At 48.2% G+C, this 21,707-nt stretch overlaps 1 protein-coding gene across 9 annotated transcripts in view; it reads left to right on the top strand.

Annotated features, from left to right (window-relative positions):
• The window catches only part of LRRC20 (leucine rich repeat containing 20), a 76,467-nt gene that overhangs the window by 39,221 nt on the left and 15,539 nt on the right, over positions 1 to 21,707 (top strand). For all 9 annotated transcript variants that reach the window (XM_069572645.1, XM_069572650.1, XM_069572649.1 and 6 more), the window contains one exon: positions 12,578 to 12,745. In XM_069572645.1, the coding sequence (XP_069428746.1) occupies positions 12,578 to 12,745 (168 nt within the window). The remainder of the gene's footprint in view (positions 1 to 12,577; positions 12,746 to 21,707) is intronic.

Raw genomic sequence — 21,707 nt, 5'->3', positions numbered from 1 at the left:
GTACCTGCCCTGCTCAGCTTCTGCCAGACGTGCCATGGGATTGTTCTTTTTTTCCTTCTTTTATTTTTTGGCCACATCGTGCAGCATGTGGGAACTTAGCTCCCCAACTGGGGATCAAACCTGTGCCTCCTGCAGTGAAAGTATGGAATCTTAACCTCTGGACCATCAGGAAAGTCCCTGGGATTGTTCTGATTATTTTAGTCAATTGAAGCTAGAAAGATGGATCTTTATGTGAAATTTATCCATTTTTACTGTAACAAGGAAGCCGATAAAACACATTTTGTAAGTTAGACTTAACCGGTTGAGAGAATCTCCCATAAAATATTAGAGCTGTTTCTGCCATCTCATCTCACAGTGGAAAAAGAAGGTCAGGGAAAGAAGCGATGTGTCCAGGGTCTTCTAGCAGGACACTCACATCACCCACTCTGCAGCCGGGATTGCCTTTCCAGACCACCTGCATTAGTTAGCTCAAGGGCCTCCTGGAGAGGACTTGACATTTGGCAGCACCTTGTGGAATGAGTGAGCAGGCCCTTTCCAGGGGACACAGCAGCAAGTGCCAGAGAAATACACTTAGGGTCCCTATATTTGTGCCTCAGTCGTGAAAATATACTTATCATGATACCCTTCCATCAGTCAGTTGTGAAAATATACTTATCATGATACCCTTCCATCAGAGGTCTGTAGAAGGATGCTGTTTGCCCTCCATCCTGTGCTGTGGTACTCCTGCCTCCCCCATACCACCTTGGGTTACAAAGAGAAGGCCCTGGTGTGCCCAGTGATTGGATTTCACAGAGGCAGCAGTAGACCCAGGGAGGGTGACCAGGAATAGAGGGGCTGGCGCAGAGAGACTCACCTGGCTTCCACAGTGATGGCTCTGGGTCCCAGCTTTTATTCTGGCTTCTCTTTCAAATAGTAAAAGCTTTTCCTTTCAAGTGTGACGAGGAGGCTTGAATAGGCTTTGCTGGGCTCCTCAACGCCTGCTAGCATCCTCTTGTGGGTTCTTGACAGACAAGGTTGGCTGCCTCAGTGTTGGGGAGAGAGCGGCCTGCTTACTCCCTGCCTGTGCCTGTCAAGTGGTCTCCTGTGGGTATCCTGGATACTCTCTTTTGCTGGAGTCATGGCCCATTTGAAGTTGGATGGTCTTTTTTTTTTTTTTTTCACATTATTTTTTCATTTTTTAGCTACATCATGCAGCATGCAGGATCTTAGTTTCCCAATCAGGGATCCAACTTGTGCCCTGCCCCCTACCCTCTGCAATGGAAGTGCTAGGTCCTAACCACTGGGCCACCAGGGTCATCTTTATTGGTTACATCCCCTTGACATCTTTCACTCAACTTATAGTGGGAAAAAGCAAGATCTGAGATGGACAATGGCACAGATGTCCAAAGGGCAAGTAGGCTCTGCCGAGAGTGGGTCCCTATGTCCGGTTGTGGCTCCTCTGGCCCATCTCCTCCTCCCATGTTCCCATCTCTCCACTTCCTCCCGATGCAGGTCATTCAGATCTTTTTTTTTTTTTTTTGTCTTTTATTTTTACTTTATTTTACTTCACAATACTGTATGGTTTTGCCATACATTGACATGAATCCCCATGGGTGTACATGCATTCCCAAACATGAACCCCCTCCCACCTCCCTCCCCATAACATCTCTCTGGGTCATCCCCATGCACCAGCCCCAAGCATGCTGTATCTTGCATCAGACATAGACTGGCGATTCGATTCTTACATGATAGTATACATGTTACAATTCCATTCTCCCAAATCATCCCACCCTCTCCCTCTCCCTTTGAGTCCAAAAGTCCGTTATACACATCTGTGTCTTTTTTGCTGTTTTGCATACAGGGTCGTCATTGCCATCTTTCTAAATTCAATATATATGTGTTAGTATACTGTATTGGTGTTTTTCTTTCTGGCTTACTTCACTCTGTATAATCGGCTCCAGTTTCATCCATCTCATCAGAACTGATTCAAATGTATTCTTCTTAACGGCTGAGTAATATTCCATTGTGTATATGTACCACAGCTTTCTTATCCATTCATCTGCTGATGGACATCTAGGTTGTTTCCATGTCCTGGCTATTATAAACAGTGCTGTGATGAACATTGGGGTACACGTGTCTCTTTCAATTCTGGTTTCCTTGGTGTGTATGCCCAGCAGTGGGATTGCTGGGTCATAAGGTAGTTCTATTTGCAATTTTTTAAGGAATCTCCACACTGTTCTCCAAAGTGGCTGTACTAGTTTGCATTCCCACCAACAGTGTAGGAGGGTTCCCTTTTCTCCACACCCTCTCCAGCATTTATTGCTTGCAGATTTTTGGATCACAGACATTCTGACTGGTGTCAAGTGGTACCTCATTGTGGTTTTGATTTGCATTTCTCCAATAATGAGTGATGTTGAGCATCTTTTCATGTGTTTGTTAGCCATCCGTATGTCTTCTTTGGAGAAATGTCTATTTAGTTCTTTGGCCCATTTTTTGATTGGGTCGTTTACTTTTCTGGAATTGAGCTGCGTAAGTTGCTTGTATATTTTTGAGATTAGTTGTTTGTCAGTTGCTTCATTTGCTATTATTTTCTCCCATTCAGAAGGCTGTCTTTTCACCTTGCTTATATTTTCCTTTGTTGTGCAGAAGCTTTTAATTTTAATTAGATCCCATTTGTTTATTTTTGCTTTTATTTCCAGAATTCTGGGAGGTGGATCATAGAGGATCCTGCTGTGACTTATGTCGGAGAGTGTTTTGCCTATATTCTCCTCTAGGTATTTTATAGTTTCTGGTCTTACATTTAGATCTTTAATCCATTTTGAGTTTATTTTTGTGTGCGGTATTAAAAAGTGATCTAGTTTCATTCTTTTACAAGTGGTTGACCAGTTTACCCAGCACCACTTGTTAAAGAGATTGTCTTTACTCCATTGTATATTCTTGCCTCCTTTGTCAAAGATAAGGTGTCCATAGTTGTGTGGATTTATCTCTGGGCTTTCTATTTTGTTCCCTTGATCTATATTTCTGTCTTTGTGCCAGTACCATACTGTCTTGATGACTGTGGCTTTATAGTAGAGCCTGAAGTCAGGCAAGTTGATTCCTCCAGTTCCATTCTTCTTTCTCAAGATTGCTTTGGCTATTCGAGGTTTTTTTTTGTATTTCCATACAAATCTTGAAATTATTTGTTCTAGTTCTGTGAAAAATATGGCTGGTAGCTTGATAGGGATTGCATTGAATCTGTAGATTGCTTTGGGTAGTATACTCATTTTCACTATATTGATTCTTCCAATCCATGAACATGGTATATTTCTCTATCTATTAGTGTCCTCTTTGATTTCTTTCATCAGTGTTTTATAGTTTTCTATATATAGGTCTTTAGTTTCTTTAGGTAGATATATTCCTAATTATTTTATTCTTTTTGCTGCAATGGTGAATGGAATTGTTTCCTTAATTTCTTTTTCTACTTTCTCATTATTAGTGTATAGGAATGCAAGGGATTTCTGTGTGTTGATTTTATATCCTGCAACCATTCAGATCTTTTTTTTTTTTTTTGGTGGTGGTAATTTTCTTTTTTTTTTTTTTTTAGTTTTTTATTTTTTAAATTTTAAAATCTTTAATTCTTACATGCATTCCCAAACATGAACCCCCCTCCCACCTCCCTCCCCATAACATCTTTCTGGGTCATCCCCATGCACCATTCAGATCTTTTTATTGAGTGTATCCTGAGTCTGCCAGGCCAGAGGTGTCCAAGACACACCTGCAGAAATAGACAAAGATCATCCAAATGAGAACCAGCAGAGGCATTTCATTCAGAGCTTGCTCTAGCCAAGAATTCAGCCACTGTCACTTGCATTTAGCAGGGAGTCAAAGGCAGACAGAGGGGTTGAAAGGCTTTATAGTGGATGAAAGGGAGAAGGCTTCAGGTGTACCTGAAGGCAGGCTGGGAGCCCAGGGAAGCTGGAGGCAGGCGGGCCAGCTGGCTGCAGGGAGTCCTATGTGGTTGCTTAGGATGTACTTCTGGCTGTCTCCGGTTGGTCCTAAATGGGATATTGGGATAAACATTAGGGAAACTCAGTTAGTAGTCAAGTTCTGGCCATTTGAAGCCAACTGTTACAGAGGATGTTATTTGGTTTCCTGGATAGTTGATGGAGATGGTAGTCTGACTGCCTACAAGTCTGACTTAACAGAAGGCTAGCTTCCTGGGTGGTTGCTTTACTAATGGGATGATTTCCTGGACAGGATGCTGTAGGTTGTTGGTCACAGATCTATTTTTATACTTGATCTGGCCATTGTCTGTGTGTATATTCAGTCTCACAGCTTGCTTTTGAGCTCAATTCACTGGGTTCTCCTGAGCACCTGTTCTGGGCCTGGCAAGGGCATGAACAAGTGACTAATAACACTGGACCTAAATTCACTGGGCACTTAGCACCCCCAGCTCCACACTGGGAGCTGGGGTCATCTCATTTCACTGTCATAGTGTTGCAGGAAGGGGGACCCCTTCCAGGGCCCAAAACTAGGCTCTTGTCTAACCCTCAGAAATGAATTGTCCGAGGAGACACATGTGCTGACAAAGCAAGAGATTTTATTGGGAAAGGGCACCCGGGTGGAGAGCAGTAGGGTAAGAGAACCCAGGAAAACAGCTCTGCTACATGGCTCACAGTCTCAGGTTTTAGGGTGATGGGATTAGTTTCTGGGTTGTCCTTAGCCAATCATTCTGACTGAGAGTCCTTCCTGGTGGTGCATGCCTTATTCAGCCAAGATGGATACCAGAGAGAAGGATTCTGGGAGGTGGTTGGACACGTGGTGTCTCCTTTTGACCTTTCCCGAACTCTTCCGGTTGGTGGTGGCTTATTAGTTCCATGTTCCTTACCAGGACCTCCTGTCGTAAAATAACTCATGCAAATGGTTACTATGGTGCCTGGCCAGGGTGGGTGGCTTCAGTCAGTGTGTGCCCCCTAACAGTAGCAGCAACACTTGGGAAGGATAAGAAAACCAAGAGCTAGACCTTGAGGAGCTCACAGTCTTCCGAGGAGGCAGGTGTGTAAGCACAGAGCCACTTCATAATGTGAGGGGATGTTTACTTCAAGTCTGGAGCCTCTGGGAAGTCAGTACGCTTATTATCTTTGTTTTCCATGAGGAAACTGAGGCACAGAGAGCTTAAGGAACTTGCCGGAGGTCACACAGTGAGAGGACGGGGTCAGAACTGTGGGTCCAGATCCAGAGCTCCTTAATAAACTACTGATGGGAGTGAGTGTCTGTACAGTTTTGCCTCTTGCTGCTTTTACTTGGCGATAGATTTAGGAACTGGTTCCTGTCGTACAGTGAGACCCACATTATCCTTTTCACGGGGGTGGGACGATTAGCACTTCAGTTTAGTCTGACCCAGACTCCTCAGTCAGAAGAGTTTTCTCCCCTTTCTTTCTGTCTACCCAAGAAGTGGATGTGGCTTTCAGAAACTTCACTCCTTTCCCCTCTGTCCCGCACAGGCAGCAGCTGTCTCTGTGTGAAGCATCTTCAGTGCTGAATATGGGCCATTTGAAGGATAATCATTGTCCAACCCATCCCGCTGACTCTGCCCTGCAGGAGGGCCCTTGCAGGCAGAACAGTAATTGCTCAGTGATACAGGGTCCCAGCAGCCAAGGTGCTGATCGGTCCACAGTGGGTGGGTATTTTTGGAGCTGGTGCATTCCTTTACTACCAGGCTGAGTAATTACTACCGGCCGGCCACATCTGTCCCTTAATGGAATCGGCAGGGCCTGTCTCTCTCCTGGGGTCAGTCTGAGGCCCCTGAATCAGCCCTGACAATTGTCCAAGATAAGGATGATGCAGGAATAATAAAAGGAGCTTGGGGGAAGGAGAGATCCATCTAGCCAACACCAGAAACCACAGTTCAGAAGAGATAGTAGATAAGGGAATGTCAGGCCTGTCTGCTATCAGGCGGGGGACAGTCTGGGGAGTGGGATAGAGGAACTTCTCCCAGAGCCCCTGTCTGTCCTGAGAGCCTAGGTTGTTTGAACCCTGGCACAAGACAGCAGGAAGAAATATGTGGAGCTCCTTGAATATAGCTCCCTGGGCCAAGAGGGCATTGAGACCCTGGGCATAATTGTGAAAGTCTGTTTGATATTCCTGGAAGCCACGTGTCCCAAGAGCAACCACCTTCTCTTCTTTTATCTTTTGATTCTTGCCTTTAATGTTAGCTTTTAATATCTTTTCCCCATCTTTTATCTTTTGATTCTTGCCTTTAATGCTAGCTTTTAATATCTTTTCCCCACAAAAAGCTCCATATTCCAGTAATTAAGTCTTGTGGATCTCATACCCCTCTAACAGAGACAGTTCCATTTATTGAGTGCTTCTACTTTTCAGAGATTATCCTTTTCATTTTCAAATACGGGACTGAGCACACAGTAGGTGCCTAATAAATGTCTTTATTTTGCCACACATCCTGCTTTTCACAAGACTCACAACTCATTCTCACAGCCGTGCTGTGAATGGGCAGGGAGGACCTTCCCACGGAGGCTCTTCAGGGAGAGGATGGGCCTAAGGACATGTGACGAGTTAGGTCAGTACCAGGCCCTCTTGGTTTTCAGCCTGTCATTCATTCACCACTAAATAAGCAGAGACTTGCTGAGGATCTACTCTGAGGACAGGTGCAGCAAGAATTAGGCACGCAAAACTGGAAAAAAGAAGGCCCACTTCTCTTGGGGAAGCTGGCTGGGGTTTGCATCCTAGTTCTGGGGTTGGGAGAGGAGAGTCAGATTAGCTAGGGGAGAGTTTGGGGTTCTGTGTGACCTTGGACAAGTTGTTTCATCTCTTTGTAAATTGAAGGTAGCAGATGATAGTAAAATGAAAATGATGATTGTGTGTAAACCCCAGGAAACAAGTGCCTGGAGCAGAGTGCTGCTCCTTAGATGTTAGCCATCATTATTCCTTTTTGTTTCAAGCCCCATATCCTGAAAGACTGGGTATCTGTCATAAGAGCTTTTGCCTGGAACCCCCTCCCCCATCCAATCCCAGCACTTCAATACTTTGTTAACCCAGCAGGAGCCTGACTCACTGGCGTGGGTTCACACTGCCTTTCTAGTACAGATCCGGGCCCCCTTTGAAGATCAGTAATGGAAAGCTTTCCCTTCCTTCCCAGTTTCAGCACAGCCCCTCTGATTACCTAATGCAACCAAGGAGCTGAATGCCAAGGGTGCAAACCCTGCTTTCCAGCCACAATTCCCTCTGCACCTTTTGCTTTTCAGTGATGCTTCTGAGCTGGTGAGGAGGCTGCCTTTCAAGCAGACTCAGCTCCTCCTTGCAGCTGAGCATCGCCTTAGAGCCTGGAGCTAAAAAAAAAAAAAGGCTGGACTTCAGAGAGCAACCTTCCCTGGGGAACAAGAAGCTGGGCAGGGATGTGATTTTGTAGCCCCAAGTCTCAATCTTGACAGCAGTGATCTCTAGAGGAGGATATGCCAAGCGATGATTTGGAAACCTGCCTTGGCTTTATTGAGTAAAAAAGCAGGAATCAAAAGAGTACATAGGCTACAGATATTTTTAACAATATCTATTTATTTGGGTGCACCGGGTCTTCATTGAGGTGTGTGGGATATTTAGCTGTGGCATGGGAACTCTTAGTTACAGTATGTGGGATCTAGTTCCTTGACCAAGGATTGGACCTGGGCCACCTGCATTGGGAGCATGGGGTCTTAGCCACTGGAACCACCAGGGAAGTCCTCCTCCATTTGTTTTTTAAAAATAATATCTGTCCATCCATCTATCTATTAGTATGTACATAGAAAAATATAGACTAGTGAATACTAGTCTAGGGGTGGAAACAGGATTTTCATTTTCCGTGTTCCATACTTTTGTCTCTATTTTTACAATGAGCATGCATTGCTTTTTATCAGTAGAAGATGTGTTTAAAGTGAAACAAACTGTATCGGTTATGATAGGCCAGTTTTGGATTAAAGTGAAAGTAAAAGTCGCTCAGTTTTGTCTGACTCTTTGCGACCCCATGGACTGTAGCCTGCTAGGCTCCTCTGTCTGTGGAATTCTCCAGGCAAGTATACTGGAGTGGGTTGCCATTCCTTTCTCCAGGGCATCTTCCCAACACAGGGATCAAACTGGGGTCTCCTGCATTGCAGGTGGATTCTTTATCATCTGAGCCACCAGGGAAATCTTAGTTTTGCATTCAGTTCAGTTCAGTTCAGTCGCTCAGTTGTGTCCGACTCTTTGCGACCCCATCAATTGCAGCACACCAGGCCTCCCTGTCCATCACCAACTCCCGGAGTTCACTCAGACTCACGTCCATTGAGTCAGTGATGCCATCCAGCCATCTTATCCTCTGTCTTCCCCTTCTCCTCCTGCCCCCAATCCCTCCCAGCATCAGAGTCTTTTCCAATGAGTCAACTCTTCGCATGAGGTGACCAAAGTACTGGAGTTTCAGCGTCAGCATCATTCCTTCCAAAGAAATCCCAGGACTGATCTCCTTTAGGATGGACTGGTTGGATCTCCTTGCAGTCCAAGGGACTCTCAAGAGTCTTGTCTAACACCACACTTCAAAAGCATCAACTCTTCGGCGCTCTGCCTTCTTCACAGTCCAACTCTCATATCCGTACATGACCACTGGAAAAACCATAGCCTTGACTAGATGGACCTTTGTTGGCAGAGTAATGTCTCTGCTTTTCAAATGCTATCTAGGTTGGTCATAACTTTCCTTCCAAGGAGTAAGTGTCTTTTAATTTCATGACTGCAGTCACCATCTGCAGTGATTTTGGAGCCCAGAAAAATAAATTCAGCCACTGTTTCCACTGTTTGCCCATCTATTTTCCATGAAGTGATGGGACCAGATGCCATGATCTTCGTTTTCTGAATGTTGAGCTTTAAGCCAACTTTTTCACTCTCCTCTTTCACTTTCATCAAGAGGCTTTTTAGCTCCTCTTCACTTTCTGCCATAAGGGTGGTGTCATCTGCATATCTGAGGTTATTGATATTTCTCCTGGCAATCTTGATCCCAGCTTATGCTTCATCCAGTCCAGCATTTCTCATGATGTACTCTGCATATAAGTTAAATAAGCAGGGTGACAATATACAGCCTTGACGTACTCCTTTTCCTATTTGAAACTAGTCTGTTGTTTCATGTCCAGTTCTAACTGTTGCCTCCTGACCTGCATATAGGTTTCTCAAGAGGCAGGTCAGGTGGTCTGGTATTCCCATCTCTTTCAGAATTTTCCACAGTTTATTATGATCCACACAGTCAAAGGCTTTGGCATAGTCAATAAAGCAGAAATAGATGTTTTTCTGGAACTCTCTTGCTTTTTTGATGATCCAGCGGTTGTTGGCAATTTGATCTCTGGTTTCTTTGCCTTTTCTAAAACTAGCTTGAACATCTGGAAGTTCACAGTTCACGTATTGCTGAAGCCTGGCTTGGAGAATTTTGAGCATTACTTTACTAGCGTGGGAGATGAGTGCAATTGTGCGGTAGTCTGAGCATTCTTTGGCATTGGCTTTCTTTGGGATTGGAATGAAAACTGACCTTTTCCAGTCCTGTGGCCACTGCTGAGCTTTCTGAGTTTTGCATTAGGAACAAATAATTTTAAATCTCAGTGGCTTCAAACAACAAAATCTTGTATTTACAGTTGGTATAGCATTGAGTGTCCATGATGGTTATTGGCACTGTTCACATGCCTGAGTGCTAGGTGACTTGCTGCCTTCAGTGGTAATGGAGGACTAGACCTGAATTTTCTTGAGAAGATAACTCAGCACAAATATGGCCCAGGAGGGCTGTGCACAGAGTGGGGAAAATATTAAAACAGTGACAACAATAATCTCCCTTGATGACAGTAAATTTCAGCAAGATCTAATTTTAAGTAGTGCATCTTTCTGAAGCTTCTCCCGGATAAACCAGCTGCAAACATTGTCCATGGTAGCTAGCCAAGCAACCCTGTGTGTGTGTCGGGAGGGTGTGGAGAGTCAGTAAGTGGCATGACTATAATTGCAGAACCTAGAGCCACACTGGCCTCAGGTCAGAACCTGGTTCTGCTGTTTCTAATGTCCTGATCCATATGGTGCGATCCATTTTACAGCACTTCAGTGGGTCATCGTAAGGATTAAGTTGAGGTAAAACATGGTAACATTGAAAAGAGGGTACCGGCATGTGGTGAGTATTCAAGACAGTTTGCTCTGCTGATCATGATGTAATCGGTCCCCTGTGCCGTTAGATCCTGTCTGCTCCTCCCAAGAGGACCTGAGGTATCCAGATAGTGCATGTCAGGAGGATCTGTTGTACTTTTGGGATGGACCACCTAATGAGCAAATAATCTGTAATTTGATAGGAGTAAAAGTTGCCCTTTTCTAGAATGGGGTTCACCCAGATGGAAGCAAGCCAGAAAGTCATGAGGAGAAAAAGAGCTTAGGAAGAAGAATCTGCTGTTCAGAGTGGTTCTTGAACAAACAATTCCTGAAACAGGAATGCCTTGTTTGACTTGGAGTTTTGTCTAAACTTTTTATTTACTTATGTTATTGTTTATTTTTGGCTGTGCTGGGTCTCCTTTCCGTGTATGGGCTTTCTCTAGTTGTGGCGAGCGGGGGCTACTCTCTAGGTGTGGAGCACCGGCTTCTCATTGCGGTGGCTTCTCTTGTTGCAGAGCACGGGCTCTGGGGCGCTTGAGCTTCAGCAGTTGTGGCTCACGGGCTCCAGAGCACAGGCTCAGTAGTTGCGGTACATGGGCTTAGTTGCCCCGAGGCATGTGGAATCTCCCCAGAGAAGGAATTGAACCTGCCTTGGCAGGTGTATACCTAATCAATGGACTACCAGGGAAGTCCTAACTTGGGCTTTTTAATTAACCTCACTGATGAGGGAACAGTCTTGACCTTCTGACACCTGGGTTGTTGACGTTTGTTTGTAAAGCTTGCAAGAGCAAGCCTCCCACGGGTCTGTCAGGCTCTGAGCCTGACCAGAAAAGATCCCTGCCCTCCCGCTTCTCCCCAACCCTGAGAGGAGAGGACATGATGATGCAAAAGCCTAGGGATGATGTTCATTGTAGCCACACATGATGGCAGGGAATTTAAAGGGCCTTTGAGTCATGAATGCAGCAAGACAGAGATGTGGAGAAAAGCTATTGAACAGCAAAGAAAACAGAGCTGGCAGGGCACGCCGTGTTTTCCTTAAAACGCTGTCAGTCAGATGAAAAGCTTTTCAGCTTCTCAACTGCGGAGATGCCCCCGGCTGATCCCAGGCGCATCTCCCCAGCAGGCCTCGCAGACTGTCCTCTGCACGGAGGTGTCTCCAGCCTCCCCCAGAGCCTCTGCTCCCTGAAGGCTCCACTCATCCCTGACCTGATATCAGTGCCTGGATGGACCCCTCCCCGACCCCACTCCCCTGAGGAAATGGGACTGTCATTCAATCCCTCCCTTCCTTCTTTTATCTGTGAATCTCAGGGAACATGGGGAACATCTGACCACCAGTTGGGATCTGCCACGTGTGTGTGCCTTTGGGCAGGTTATTTGACCTCTGTGATCCTCAGTCCTCTCATCCGTAAATTGGGAGACATTTGTGAGATTTCATGCATAACTAATACATTGCCTGGAACACAGCATCACTCATTAAATGTTCACACCTGTCTCCTGTCCCCTTGGTCATGTTTATCCCATGTTTGGTGACCAGTACCAGGACATCCAGGCCATCCCAATCCTGGCTTCTCTGCCGCCTGGAGGTGTGATCTTGGCAAATTGCTTAACCTCTCTAAGTCACCATTTCTGCTTCCATCAAATGGAGCAGAGTAAGACAAATCTTGCAGAGCTGTTCTGAGGATCAAATGAGACAATAAGTATCTGCTCCTGGTGGCCTCTGGGGTTCTGAGGATCAAATGAGACAATAAGTATCTGCTCCTGGTGGCGTCTGGGACTCGTAGTAAGTAACAAAGGGAGAAGGAGCTCCTGTTACCACTTCTGTAGTACTGCAGTGGAGTCCAGCAAGATGATGTTGTGTGAATTCTCCTGTGTTGTGTGAAGATCATCCCAGGGCAGCCGGGCCTGGACCTGAGTGTGAGTGCTGGACCTGCAGATCCTCGGCCTAACATAAAGGGTCTGGATTACCTGAGGGAGGAGGCCTTGGGGATCCACTGAAGAATTACAAGTTCAGAGCTGTGCTCATGAAGTGAAATAGGTCCCACTGTGCAGCGTTGATTGGAAAGGGGCTGGAGGCAAGAGTCCAGGGAGGAGGCTGCCAGAGTGGTCCAGGTGAGAGGGACTGGGAGGAACAAAATCAAGAGCCTGTTTGAGCTGCAGTAAGGAAGGCCTGGCTGGTCATTCTGGATACCTCAATGCAAGGATTCTGTGGCCCCTAAACCAGCCTCAGGAAGGACCCCAGATGTGCCATCCTGAGCAGGGGTGAGAGCCTTGCTTCCCAAAGCCAAAAGCAGGGCACCCAACTGGAATGATGGGTGGCAGTGGTCGGGGTTACCCCTCCTTTTGCATGACTATGGAATTCGCCCTTTGGGAAGACTTCCTTTGGATCTGGGTTTCCTCGCTGCTTTCCTGGCCCAGGCAGCCAGCGGTCACTGTGGTCTCTGGGTTGTTTCCGCTTCCCCCCTCCTTACTCTTCCTTCCCACCTGGCAGAACTCCGCCTGGAAGGGAACTTCCTGCACCGCCTCCCCAATGAGGTCAGCACCCTGCAGCACCTCAAGGCCATCGACCTGTCCCGGAACCAGTTCCACGACTTCCCCGAGCAGCTCACCACCCTGCCTGCGCTGGAGAATATCAATCTGGAAGAGAATGAGATTGTAGGTAAGTGGACCCAGTCCATGGCCCTGCCCCTCCTGTCTGCAGAGCCTGCCCTGAGCTCCCTTGCCTGAGTTGAGGCTCACAGGGCCTTCTGGGGCACAAGGGATGGGGCTCTGGAGGCAGTTTCATAGATAAGAGTGCAAAGTTGGGCTTTCTGGTCTGAGATTCCTGAGTACAAGGCATTGAGCCTAGAAAGGTAACTATTATGAGGTCCTGCTGCCTGCCAGGGGCCAGGCTGGATACTTGCTTTCACCTGGCAAGTAGAAGGTCTTGGCTTTTCATACCTTGAGCCCTGAACTAGTTGGGCCACCCTGGACCTCAAGCTCTCCTCTTGTCTTCATCTTCCAGCCTTGGCTGCCTTTACGACCCTTCAGCTCAGACCTTCTATGTGTTAACTCCTGCCTGAACTCCGGCTCTCCCTCCTTGGCTTCACAGGAACTCTTTGCCATGATTAAGCAGGAGCCCCCGGGCAAACAACTTCAGAACAGCCTCTCTGAACCTTCCAGTACAAATATGCTCCCCCTCAGGGAAGCAGAAGGTCTCTCCCTCCGAGTTGGAGGTGTGCCTCCTGCAAATAGCAGACCCCAGCAAGCTGGGTTCCTCTGAGGTGGAAGAGGCGTTCCTTTCCTCCTTTGGTAACTCTTGCATACCTCTTGGTCTCATTCGGCCTGAGCATACTCTCAGACTGCTGTCTAGCCCCACCAAGGGAGAGCCTGGCACTCACAGGCTCCCTCAGCGCCCCCCGCCCCACCCCCCACCCCCGTGTCCCCGGCTCCTCCTGCAGCTGCTTTAGCAGGCTCTGTGAGCCCATCTCCAGCTCCATGTCGCCTTCTCTCGCGTTGCCTCTAATGTTGATGGTTAATAATAACCCCCTTCAGTTATGCGTTCATTTTGCTAAGCTCTTTTGCAGGCATTATGCTATTAGATTAAAAGCAAGAGGCCTCTGGTGGTTTGATGCTGCCCAGTGCACTGGTGAGCCTCCCTTCTATCAAGGATGCTGCCTGCAGGGCTCAGGCTCTGGCTGAGTGGGAGGGGGAACCAGCTAAGCTCTGAATTTCAGGGTCCATCCTTTTACAGGTGTGTAAACTGAGGCTCAGAGAGGTTATGAGAGAGCATGGGGTTGCACAGTGAGACCCCAGAAATGCCAGGCTAAGAGTACATAATTCTAAAACTCAGCCCTATGCCTGGAGAGGGCTTCCCTTGTCTGGCCTCTGGGAAGTCCCTGGGAGTGGGCTCTGGTTCAGACTTGCCGTCCCAAGACCAGGATCACTGAATGGCTGGCCCCTGGGTTGGCACCCCCCTGGCCACACGGGGCCTTGTGCTGTCTTTAAGCAGAAGTGCCTGTTTACTGTAAAGCTCCTGACCACCTAGGGCTTCCTCATAGCTCAGTTGGTAAAGAATCCGCCTGCAATGCAGGAGACCCCGGTTCTGGGTCAGGAAGATCCTCTGGAGAAGGGATAGGCTACCCACTCCAATATTCTTGGGCTTCCCTGGTGGCTCAGCTGGTAAAGAATCGACCTGAAATGCCTGCAGTATGGGAGACCTGGGTTCGATCCCTGGTTTGGGAAGATCCCCTGGAGAAGGGAAAGGCTACCCACTCCAATATTCTGACTTGGAGAATCCCATGGACTGTATAGACATTACTTTGCTGACAAAGGTCCGTCTAGTCAAAGCTATGGTTTTTCCAGTAGTCATGTATGGATGTGAGAGTTGGACTTTACAGAAAGCTGAGCACCAAAGAATTGATGCTTTTGAACTGTGGTGTTGGAGAAGACTCTTGAGAGTCCCTTGGACTGCAAGATCAAACCAGTCCATTCTAAAGGAAATCAGTCCTGAATATTCATTGGAAGGACTGATGTTTAAGCTGAAAAACTCCAGTACTTTGGCCATTTGATGCAAAGAACTGACTCATTTGAAAGGACCCTGATGCTGGGAAAGACTGAAGGTAGGAGGAGAAGGGGATGACAGAGGATGAGATGGTTGGATAGTGTCACCTACTCAACGGACATGAGCCTGAGCAAGCTCCAGGAGTTGGTGATAGACAGGGAAGCCTGGTGTGCTGCAGTCCATGGGGTTGCAAAGAGTCGGACACAACTAAGCGACTGAACTGAACTGTATAGTCCAGGGAGTTGCAGAGAGTCAGACGCAACTGAGCAACTTTGACTTTCCAGATCACTGGGGTCTTGCCCTGAGCTCTTCATTCTCAGCCAGGCCCTCCTTGCTGGGCCCTTCCTCTGCTGCCTTTTGTTCTTCGAGGCATTCCTGATGTCTGCTGCTTTTCCAAATGGGGCAGTAACCAAGAAAGGGCTACTTGTTTGGGCTAATGTCAAGACCAGAGCTGGGTGGGTCAGGCAGGCAGGTCAGGATAAGTATTGGCCATTGGCTTCCTCACTTCCTGACTGTAGCTTTGAAAGACTTGCATCCCTTCTCTAAGCTTCTGCTTTCTTCTCCGCTTTCACCTGGTGGTTCTCCGACTCTCCCCAAACCCCTGCCCCAGAAGGTGGCTTTTCCTCAAGCAGGAGAGCAGGGTGAGTGGGCATCTCTGCTGGCTGTAGTATAAGAAATGACTCTCCCCAAAATGAGAAGTACAGGGTGACAGATCCCCTAATCTTCCCCCCTTCAGCAAGGCTGACAACATTCCTTAGCAGCAACAGCTCCCAGAACCTAGATCAGCTGTTTTGACTTATTCTTTTGTGTACATATCTCTTCCTTTCTACAGAGCAACAGTAATAACTCTGCACATGGAAGCATCTTGCAGTTTACCAAGAATGCTCATGTGCAGGCCCAAGATAAGAGGGTGATCATCCCATTTGATAGACGTAGAAACTGAGGCACTAAGATTCCCCCGGCCTTCATGGTCAAGGGTCTACTGTACACCTGGCCAGGCTACACAGACTTCAGCCACTGGGCTGTGTTTCCCAGTCAGTTCCTGCTGCCCAGGCCTGGGGGACATGGGGAGACTGGGGAATGCCCCTGCCTCCAAGTTTTCCCCAAGTGCCCAGAGGCTCCTAGAGGTGCTTGGCTGATCCCAGGACTGCTCCACTGTGGGAATGCCCTGGGCGTTCTCCCCGCACCAGGTGGAGAGAGGGGCACATGGAGGCAGTGGTTGTTCCTTACCGGAATCTCCTCACTCCTACGTTCTACCTCTCTCCAGCCCACCCTAGTTACTTGGGTGGTTTCCTGATTCCCAGACCAGTGGAAGACCAGGCCACAGCCTTTGCAGCCCAGGTTGGAGGGAGGAGGGCTGTAATCACAGTGAAGTAGGTGAGGGCTGCACACTCCTTCATTATGGAAATAGCTTTGTACTGTTCATTGGTTGTAGCCGATCTCCCGCAGGAGCTCATTGGGATAATTGTGGTAGGAACTTAGGATGTTTTCAGTGTGGCTTATTTTTCCCCTCAGAGCTCTCAGAGGGGATTGGAAGATTAAAAAAAAAATGTTTTCTAAAGAAATAAATTGGAGGTGCATGAATCTCCTTAAAGCTTTAGTTTGTTAAGTAGAGAACAACCAGCTCTGAAACAAGCTCCAGGTGCATCTGAAGGGACCTCCTCAAAAGGTGCCTCTGGCCCAGCCTCAGGAAGGCCTGGAAGCTTCCAAGAGCAGTAGCATCATCTTTTTTTTAATTTTAGTATTTATTTTTTTCCATTTATTTATTTGGCTGCGCCAGGTCTCACTCGCAGCACGCAGCATCTTCAGTCTTCGTTGCAGTGTGTGGGATCTCCAGAAAAGGCATGCTGAGACTTTAGTTGCAGCTTGTGAACTCTTAGTTGCAACATGCAGGATCTAGTCCCCTGACCAGGGATCGAACCCAGCCCCCCTTGCATTGGGAGCACCGAGTCTTAGCACTGGACCACCAGGGAAGTCCCCAGCAGTGGCATCTTGTTTCTGAACAGTGCCACTGGCCAGCACTCTCTGGGCCGTGATGCGGGGAGAGGCTCAGCTCAGGTCCATGGAGGAGAGAAGACACAGGGCCTCATCAGCGTATGTAGGCTGGGAGAGGCAGGGACACTGCCCTCTGCTTTCTGGTCCAGCTGCGGGTGGTGGGAGGATGCTCATCCTTGGTGCTCACTGGTAGCCAGAGGCCCTCAGGTCGAGGATCTGGGTGGCATGTGACGGCCTCATTGCTGCTGCCTCCTACGGACAGTCCTCTGGTTTGTGTGTGACTTGGCCTTTGAGTCCTGTCATCTCCAGAGCCAGCGTGAGTGCGGTGTCTGCATGCAGCCGACTTGCAGCTGGTTGGGAGCACAGTGCAGAGCAGGAATCCCAAAGGCTCGAAGGCTCTCTGAAATGGCTGACACTGAATAGGGCCAATTGTTTCGAATTGCCAGCTGTGACCCACTAGTAAGCTGTGAGACCAGCTTGTGCTGGAGTTCCTCACCTGTGGCATGGTACATACCGCTTTGTGACTTTATATCAGTTTTACTATATGCCTGCATAAATATAGGTACTGGGTCATGATGTAAAATATATTTCTATTTTTTTTTTTTTGGCTACTCCACAAGGCTTTTGGGATCTTAGTTCCCTGACCAGGGATTAAACCCATGCCCCCTACAGTGGAAGCAGGGAGTCTTAACCCCTGGACCCCCAGGGAAGTCCTAAAATGTATTTCTTGCTGTGAGTCACAATGAGAAAATAACAAAAGCTGCTTCTCTGAGTCGTCCCACAGGGACTTGGGTTCTGTGCTCAGCTGGCCTGGCTCCCGTCCCTCAACTGCGCTGCATTCTTCCCTCCTCCCATCTCCACCCGCATCTATGTCCATCTTGGTCACCACCACAGCATCCTCCTGGCGACTAGTTGTTGGGGGTGGTGTGAGGATGGGCAGTGGGGCCTCTGCCGAGGGGATGATCTCAGCTCTCCTCTCACCTGAGTATGGAGCCAGGCAGATGCTAGGTTCAATGCTACCTGACTCTCTATCCACACCCCGCCTCACCTCACACACCCTGCACGGCCTGCGCTCATAGTCCAGAAGTCCTGCCTCTGGTCTTTTCATTTGCTCTGCCTCTGTCCTAACCCCCCAAGTGCAGGTCCGGGCCTGGTGCCGATGAGCAGGAAGTGGTGCAAGTGACAGGACTCTGCCTCCCCCACTCGCTGGCTCCCAGCACACACACCGCAAGTGCCCCCATCCGGATGGGAGGCTTCCTGGGTCCTTGGAGACAAGCCTGCCAGGACATGGTTGTTTTCTCCAGGCATTCCTGAGAGAGAGAAAAGGGTTTGTAGCTTAGAGTGTTTATTCCAACAGCAGTGCATCACAGGTTTCTGGGATATGGGTTGGTCCTTGTATTTTCCAAACCAAAAAGAGGTATATGGAAACTTCTGAGTGTGTATAAACAAGACTGCTTGGGGTGAGAGAGTCTCTGCAGAGGTAGGGGCTTCAGAGATGAAGGAGATACAGATCCTGACCTCAAGCAGCTTGCAGACAGTAGGGGAGGTCTGAATGGAAGTGGAGAGTAAATTTCTAGATAAGACGTGGTCAGGGAACTTCCCTGGTAGTCTCGTGGTTATGACTCCACGCTTCCACTGCAGGGGGCATGAGTTCAATCCCTGGTTGGGAGCTAAGATCCTGCATGTCTTTCAGCACAGCCAGAAAAAGACCAGACGTGGTCAGAAGGGCTGAGGGTGGCCATCCAACTATCCTTGTGAGGTGGAGTTCCCAAGAGAGGCCTGGGGAAGCTTCGGAGGTGGTGGAAGCATTTAGTCTGACTGTGAATGGTGACATGAGAAGAAGATGGGTCACTCATCCTATGAAAGCCAGGGAGTCAGTGCTTTATCCCAGCAGCTGTCATGGAGGGCTTGAAGGTGGGTGCTGAAGCAGCGTTCATGCCTAAGAACTTGGGAGTACCTGATGCTACAGAGCAATTCAACATGTTCCTGGAACATATGGGGGTGAAGGGAAACCAAGTATTGAAGAACCTTCATTTTGCTAAATAGGAGACTGTTTTGGCTAAGCTAGAATTTCACTTTTTGTCACCCTCAGTTCACCGAATTTTTGTTTTATTTTGTTTTTTACCTGATGCATTCACTGTTCCAGAGAGAGCAAGAGATCATAGGAAAAGAAAATCTTGTTAAGAATTTAACAAATAGAGCAATGGTACTTTTAAAAGTACAGATATCCTTGGCTTTTTGAAGGTTTGCTTTACACCTGTTTACTTCACTTTGATTTCACTAGTCAAAGAAATCTGAAAAGGATTTTCACTCTTATGAAAAACTAGGAAAAGAGCAAACAGCATTCATTTTGCAGCAAGTGTTAACAGAGGAGGCTGCTATCCTGAGCGGGGAGAGCGGCCCCGCCAAGCTTCTTCCCGGAATCCCCACTCAGCATCAAGCCGCCGTTGCTTTGAACTGTGTCTGTGAGCATCTGTGCTTTATCTCCATTTATTTTGTGTGTCTTTTAGCAAGTGAAAGTGAAAGTCGCTCAGTTGTGTCTGACTCTTTGCAACCCCATGGAATATATAGTCCATGGAATTCTCCAGGCCAGAAAACTGGAGTGGATAACCTTTCCCTTCTCCAGGGGATCTTCCCAACCCAGGAATTGAACCTAGGTCTCCTGCATTGCAGATGGATTCTTTTCCAGCTGAGCCACATGGAAAGCCCAAGAATACTGGAGTGGGGTAGCATTTCCCTTCTCCAGAGGATCTTCCCAACCCAGGAATCAAACCAGGGTCTCCTGCATTGCTGAGCTCTCAGGGAAACAAGATCTGTCCTAAGGTGATTGTTTCTTCACTTTATACCATTTCTGCTTACAAAAGCTTTTATGTGAACTTTCTGCTTTTGGATAGCGGGGCATATCTGTATCTGTATTACATAGAGATGCTTTTGGCTGCATTTGCTTAATTCTGTCCAATACAATTTCACTTCTTACTTTTGAGGCCAACAGTTCTCAGAGTCAGTGGGGGCGGGGGTGGTCCCAGGACCAGCAGTATCACCTTATAACTTGATAGAAATACATATTTTTAGGTCCCTCCCCAGACCTCCTCAATCAGAAACTGGGGGAGGGAAATGGACAGCAAATGATTTTCTTTTCTTATTTTGACATCGCCATGTGGCTTGTGGGATCTCATTTCCCCGACCAGGGATTGAACACAGGCCGTGACAGTGAAAGTGTTAAATCCTAACCGCTAGACCACCACCTGACAGGAAGAGCTGACTTATTGGAAAAGAGCCCAGTGCTGGGAAAGACTGAAAGCAGGAGGAGAAGGGGATGACAGAGGATGCGATGGTTGGATGGCATCACCAATTCAACTGACATGAGCTTGAGCAAGCTCAGGGAGTTGTTGAAGGACTCACAAAGAGTCAGACATGACTGAGCGCCTGAACAACAGCAACAGACCACCAGGGAACTCCCTAGCAATTTATATGAATAATCACTGACCCTGCCTCCAAATGACGCAGATGCATGCCGAAGTTGGAGAACCCCTATCGAGGCTCTGGCTTCTTCAAGTGTCACCCAGCGGCAGGGTGGGTATCACCTGTTAGAAATTCAGACCCATGGACAGAGGAGCCTGGTGGGCTACAGTCCATAGGGTTGTAAAGAGTCAGACATGATGGAGTGACTGACACTTTTTCTTGGGTGTGGCTCAGTGTTTAAAGAATCTGCCTGCAGTGCAGGAGATGTTGGAGACGTGAGTTCAATCCAGTTCAATCCCTGGATCAGAAAGATCCCCTGGAGGAGGGCATGGAAACACACCCCAGGATTCTTACCTGGAGAACTCCATGGACAGAGGAGCCTGGTGGGCTATAGTCCGTGGGGTCGCAAAGAGTTGGACATGACTTATTGGGACTGAGCACACACAGGCTTTACCTCCAATGTCCTGAATCATAATCTGCACCTGAGAAAGACACCCAGATGCTTTCTATGCACAGCAGGACCTTATTCCTGAAGCCCCCAGTGCCACCTCTGGGCAGCTGACTGTGCTTATTGGCCCTGCCATCCCCCCAAGCACAATGCTGCTTAAACCTCACGGAATTCCTCAGGGTACCCGCCACAAATCCCCATTTGGATCCCTCTGGAGTGCTTGTTATAAAGGAAGACTCCTGGGTCTCCTCTCAGACCCACCACATCAGATTTTGTGTGGATGGGACCCCGGAATCTGCCTTTCTAACACGTGCCGTGGGCGAGGCAGTGGTGTGTTGATTGAGAATCTCTGTGCAACTGACGTCTCTATCATTCTCTCCTTTCCTCACATCTATCCAGCTAGTGCCTAGTACAGCCCACTCTGCTTCCTGAATCATCTATTGCAGCTGGTTCTTCCTTTCACACTTCACAACCCCCACCCCTGACTCGCAGTCTTCCATCATAGTTTATCTGGGCCATGGTGCCAGCCTTCAAACATAAGGTTTCCACAAAGTACAGGACCCTCATCCCCTGGGATACAAGGATGAGGGTGGGGGGCACCGTGGAGACTTGGAGGGAGCACTCCTGGCCCAAGGGGACACCTACACACCTGCCATGGCCCAGTGTATCTCTCAGGGCCCAGGCCCTCTGTCGCAGTAACTTCTCCCTCCTCTGGGAAGGTGGTGGCGGGAAGAGGCAGATTCCTGCAGGGAAGCACAGCTTCACTCTGGTCTCCATCAATAGAAGAGAGTCTCCAGAGTGGCCTCCCTTAGCCTGGGGCACAGGTGCCCACTAGGGCCTCAGGATCGCCCTCCCCCTGCTTTGATGTCAGTATGCCAGCTTCACCCCATTTCACAGAATTAGTTGATCAGCATCACAGGAGCAGAGAGGCATGGCTTTATTTCACTCTGAGGCTCTACCAGGCTGCCCCTTAGTGGGAGGTTCTGCAGGCTCTGTTTGTTCTGGGAACTCTCGAGGGGGTGGGGAGATGAGCCACAAGCACTGAGTACCAAGTGCTAAGTGAGAGGGCCACGTAGTGGCTGAGCAGGGAAGGGCTTCCTGGGGAGCAGGAGTGAGTGGGACCCAATCCTTTTGTTCCCAGCTTCTCTGTGCCTCTTGGGGGACAGAAGGCGA

The sequence above is a fragment of the Ovis canadensis genome, chromosome 25 (genome assembly GCF_042477335.2).
Source record: "Ovis canadensis isolate MfBH-ARS-UI-01 breed Bighorn chromosome 25, ARS-UI_OviCan_v2, whole genome shotgun sequence".
Lineage (NCBI taxonomy): Eukaryota > Metazoa > Chordata > Mammalia > Artiodactyla > Bovidae > Ovis > Ovis canadensis.
Note: the sequence above shows the minus strand (reverse complement) of the source record. Positions and strands in the feature narration are given on the sequence as shown.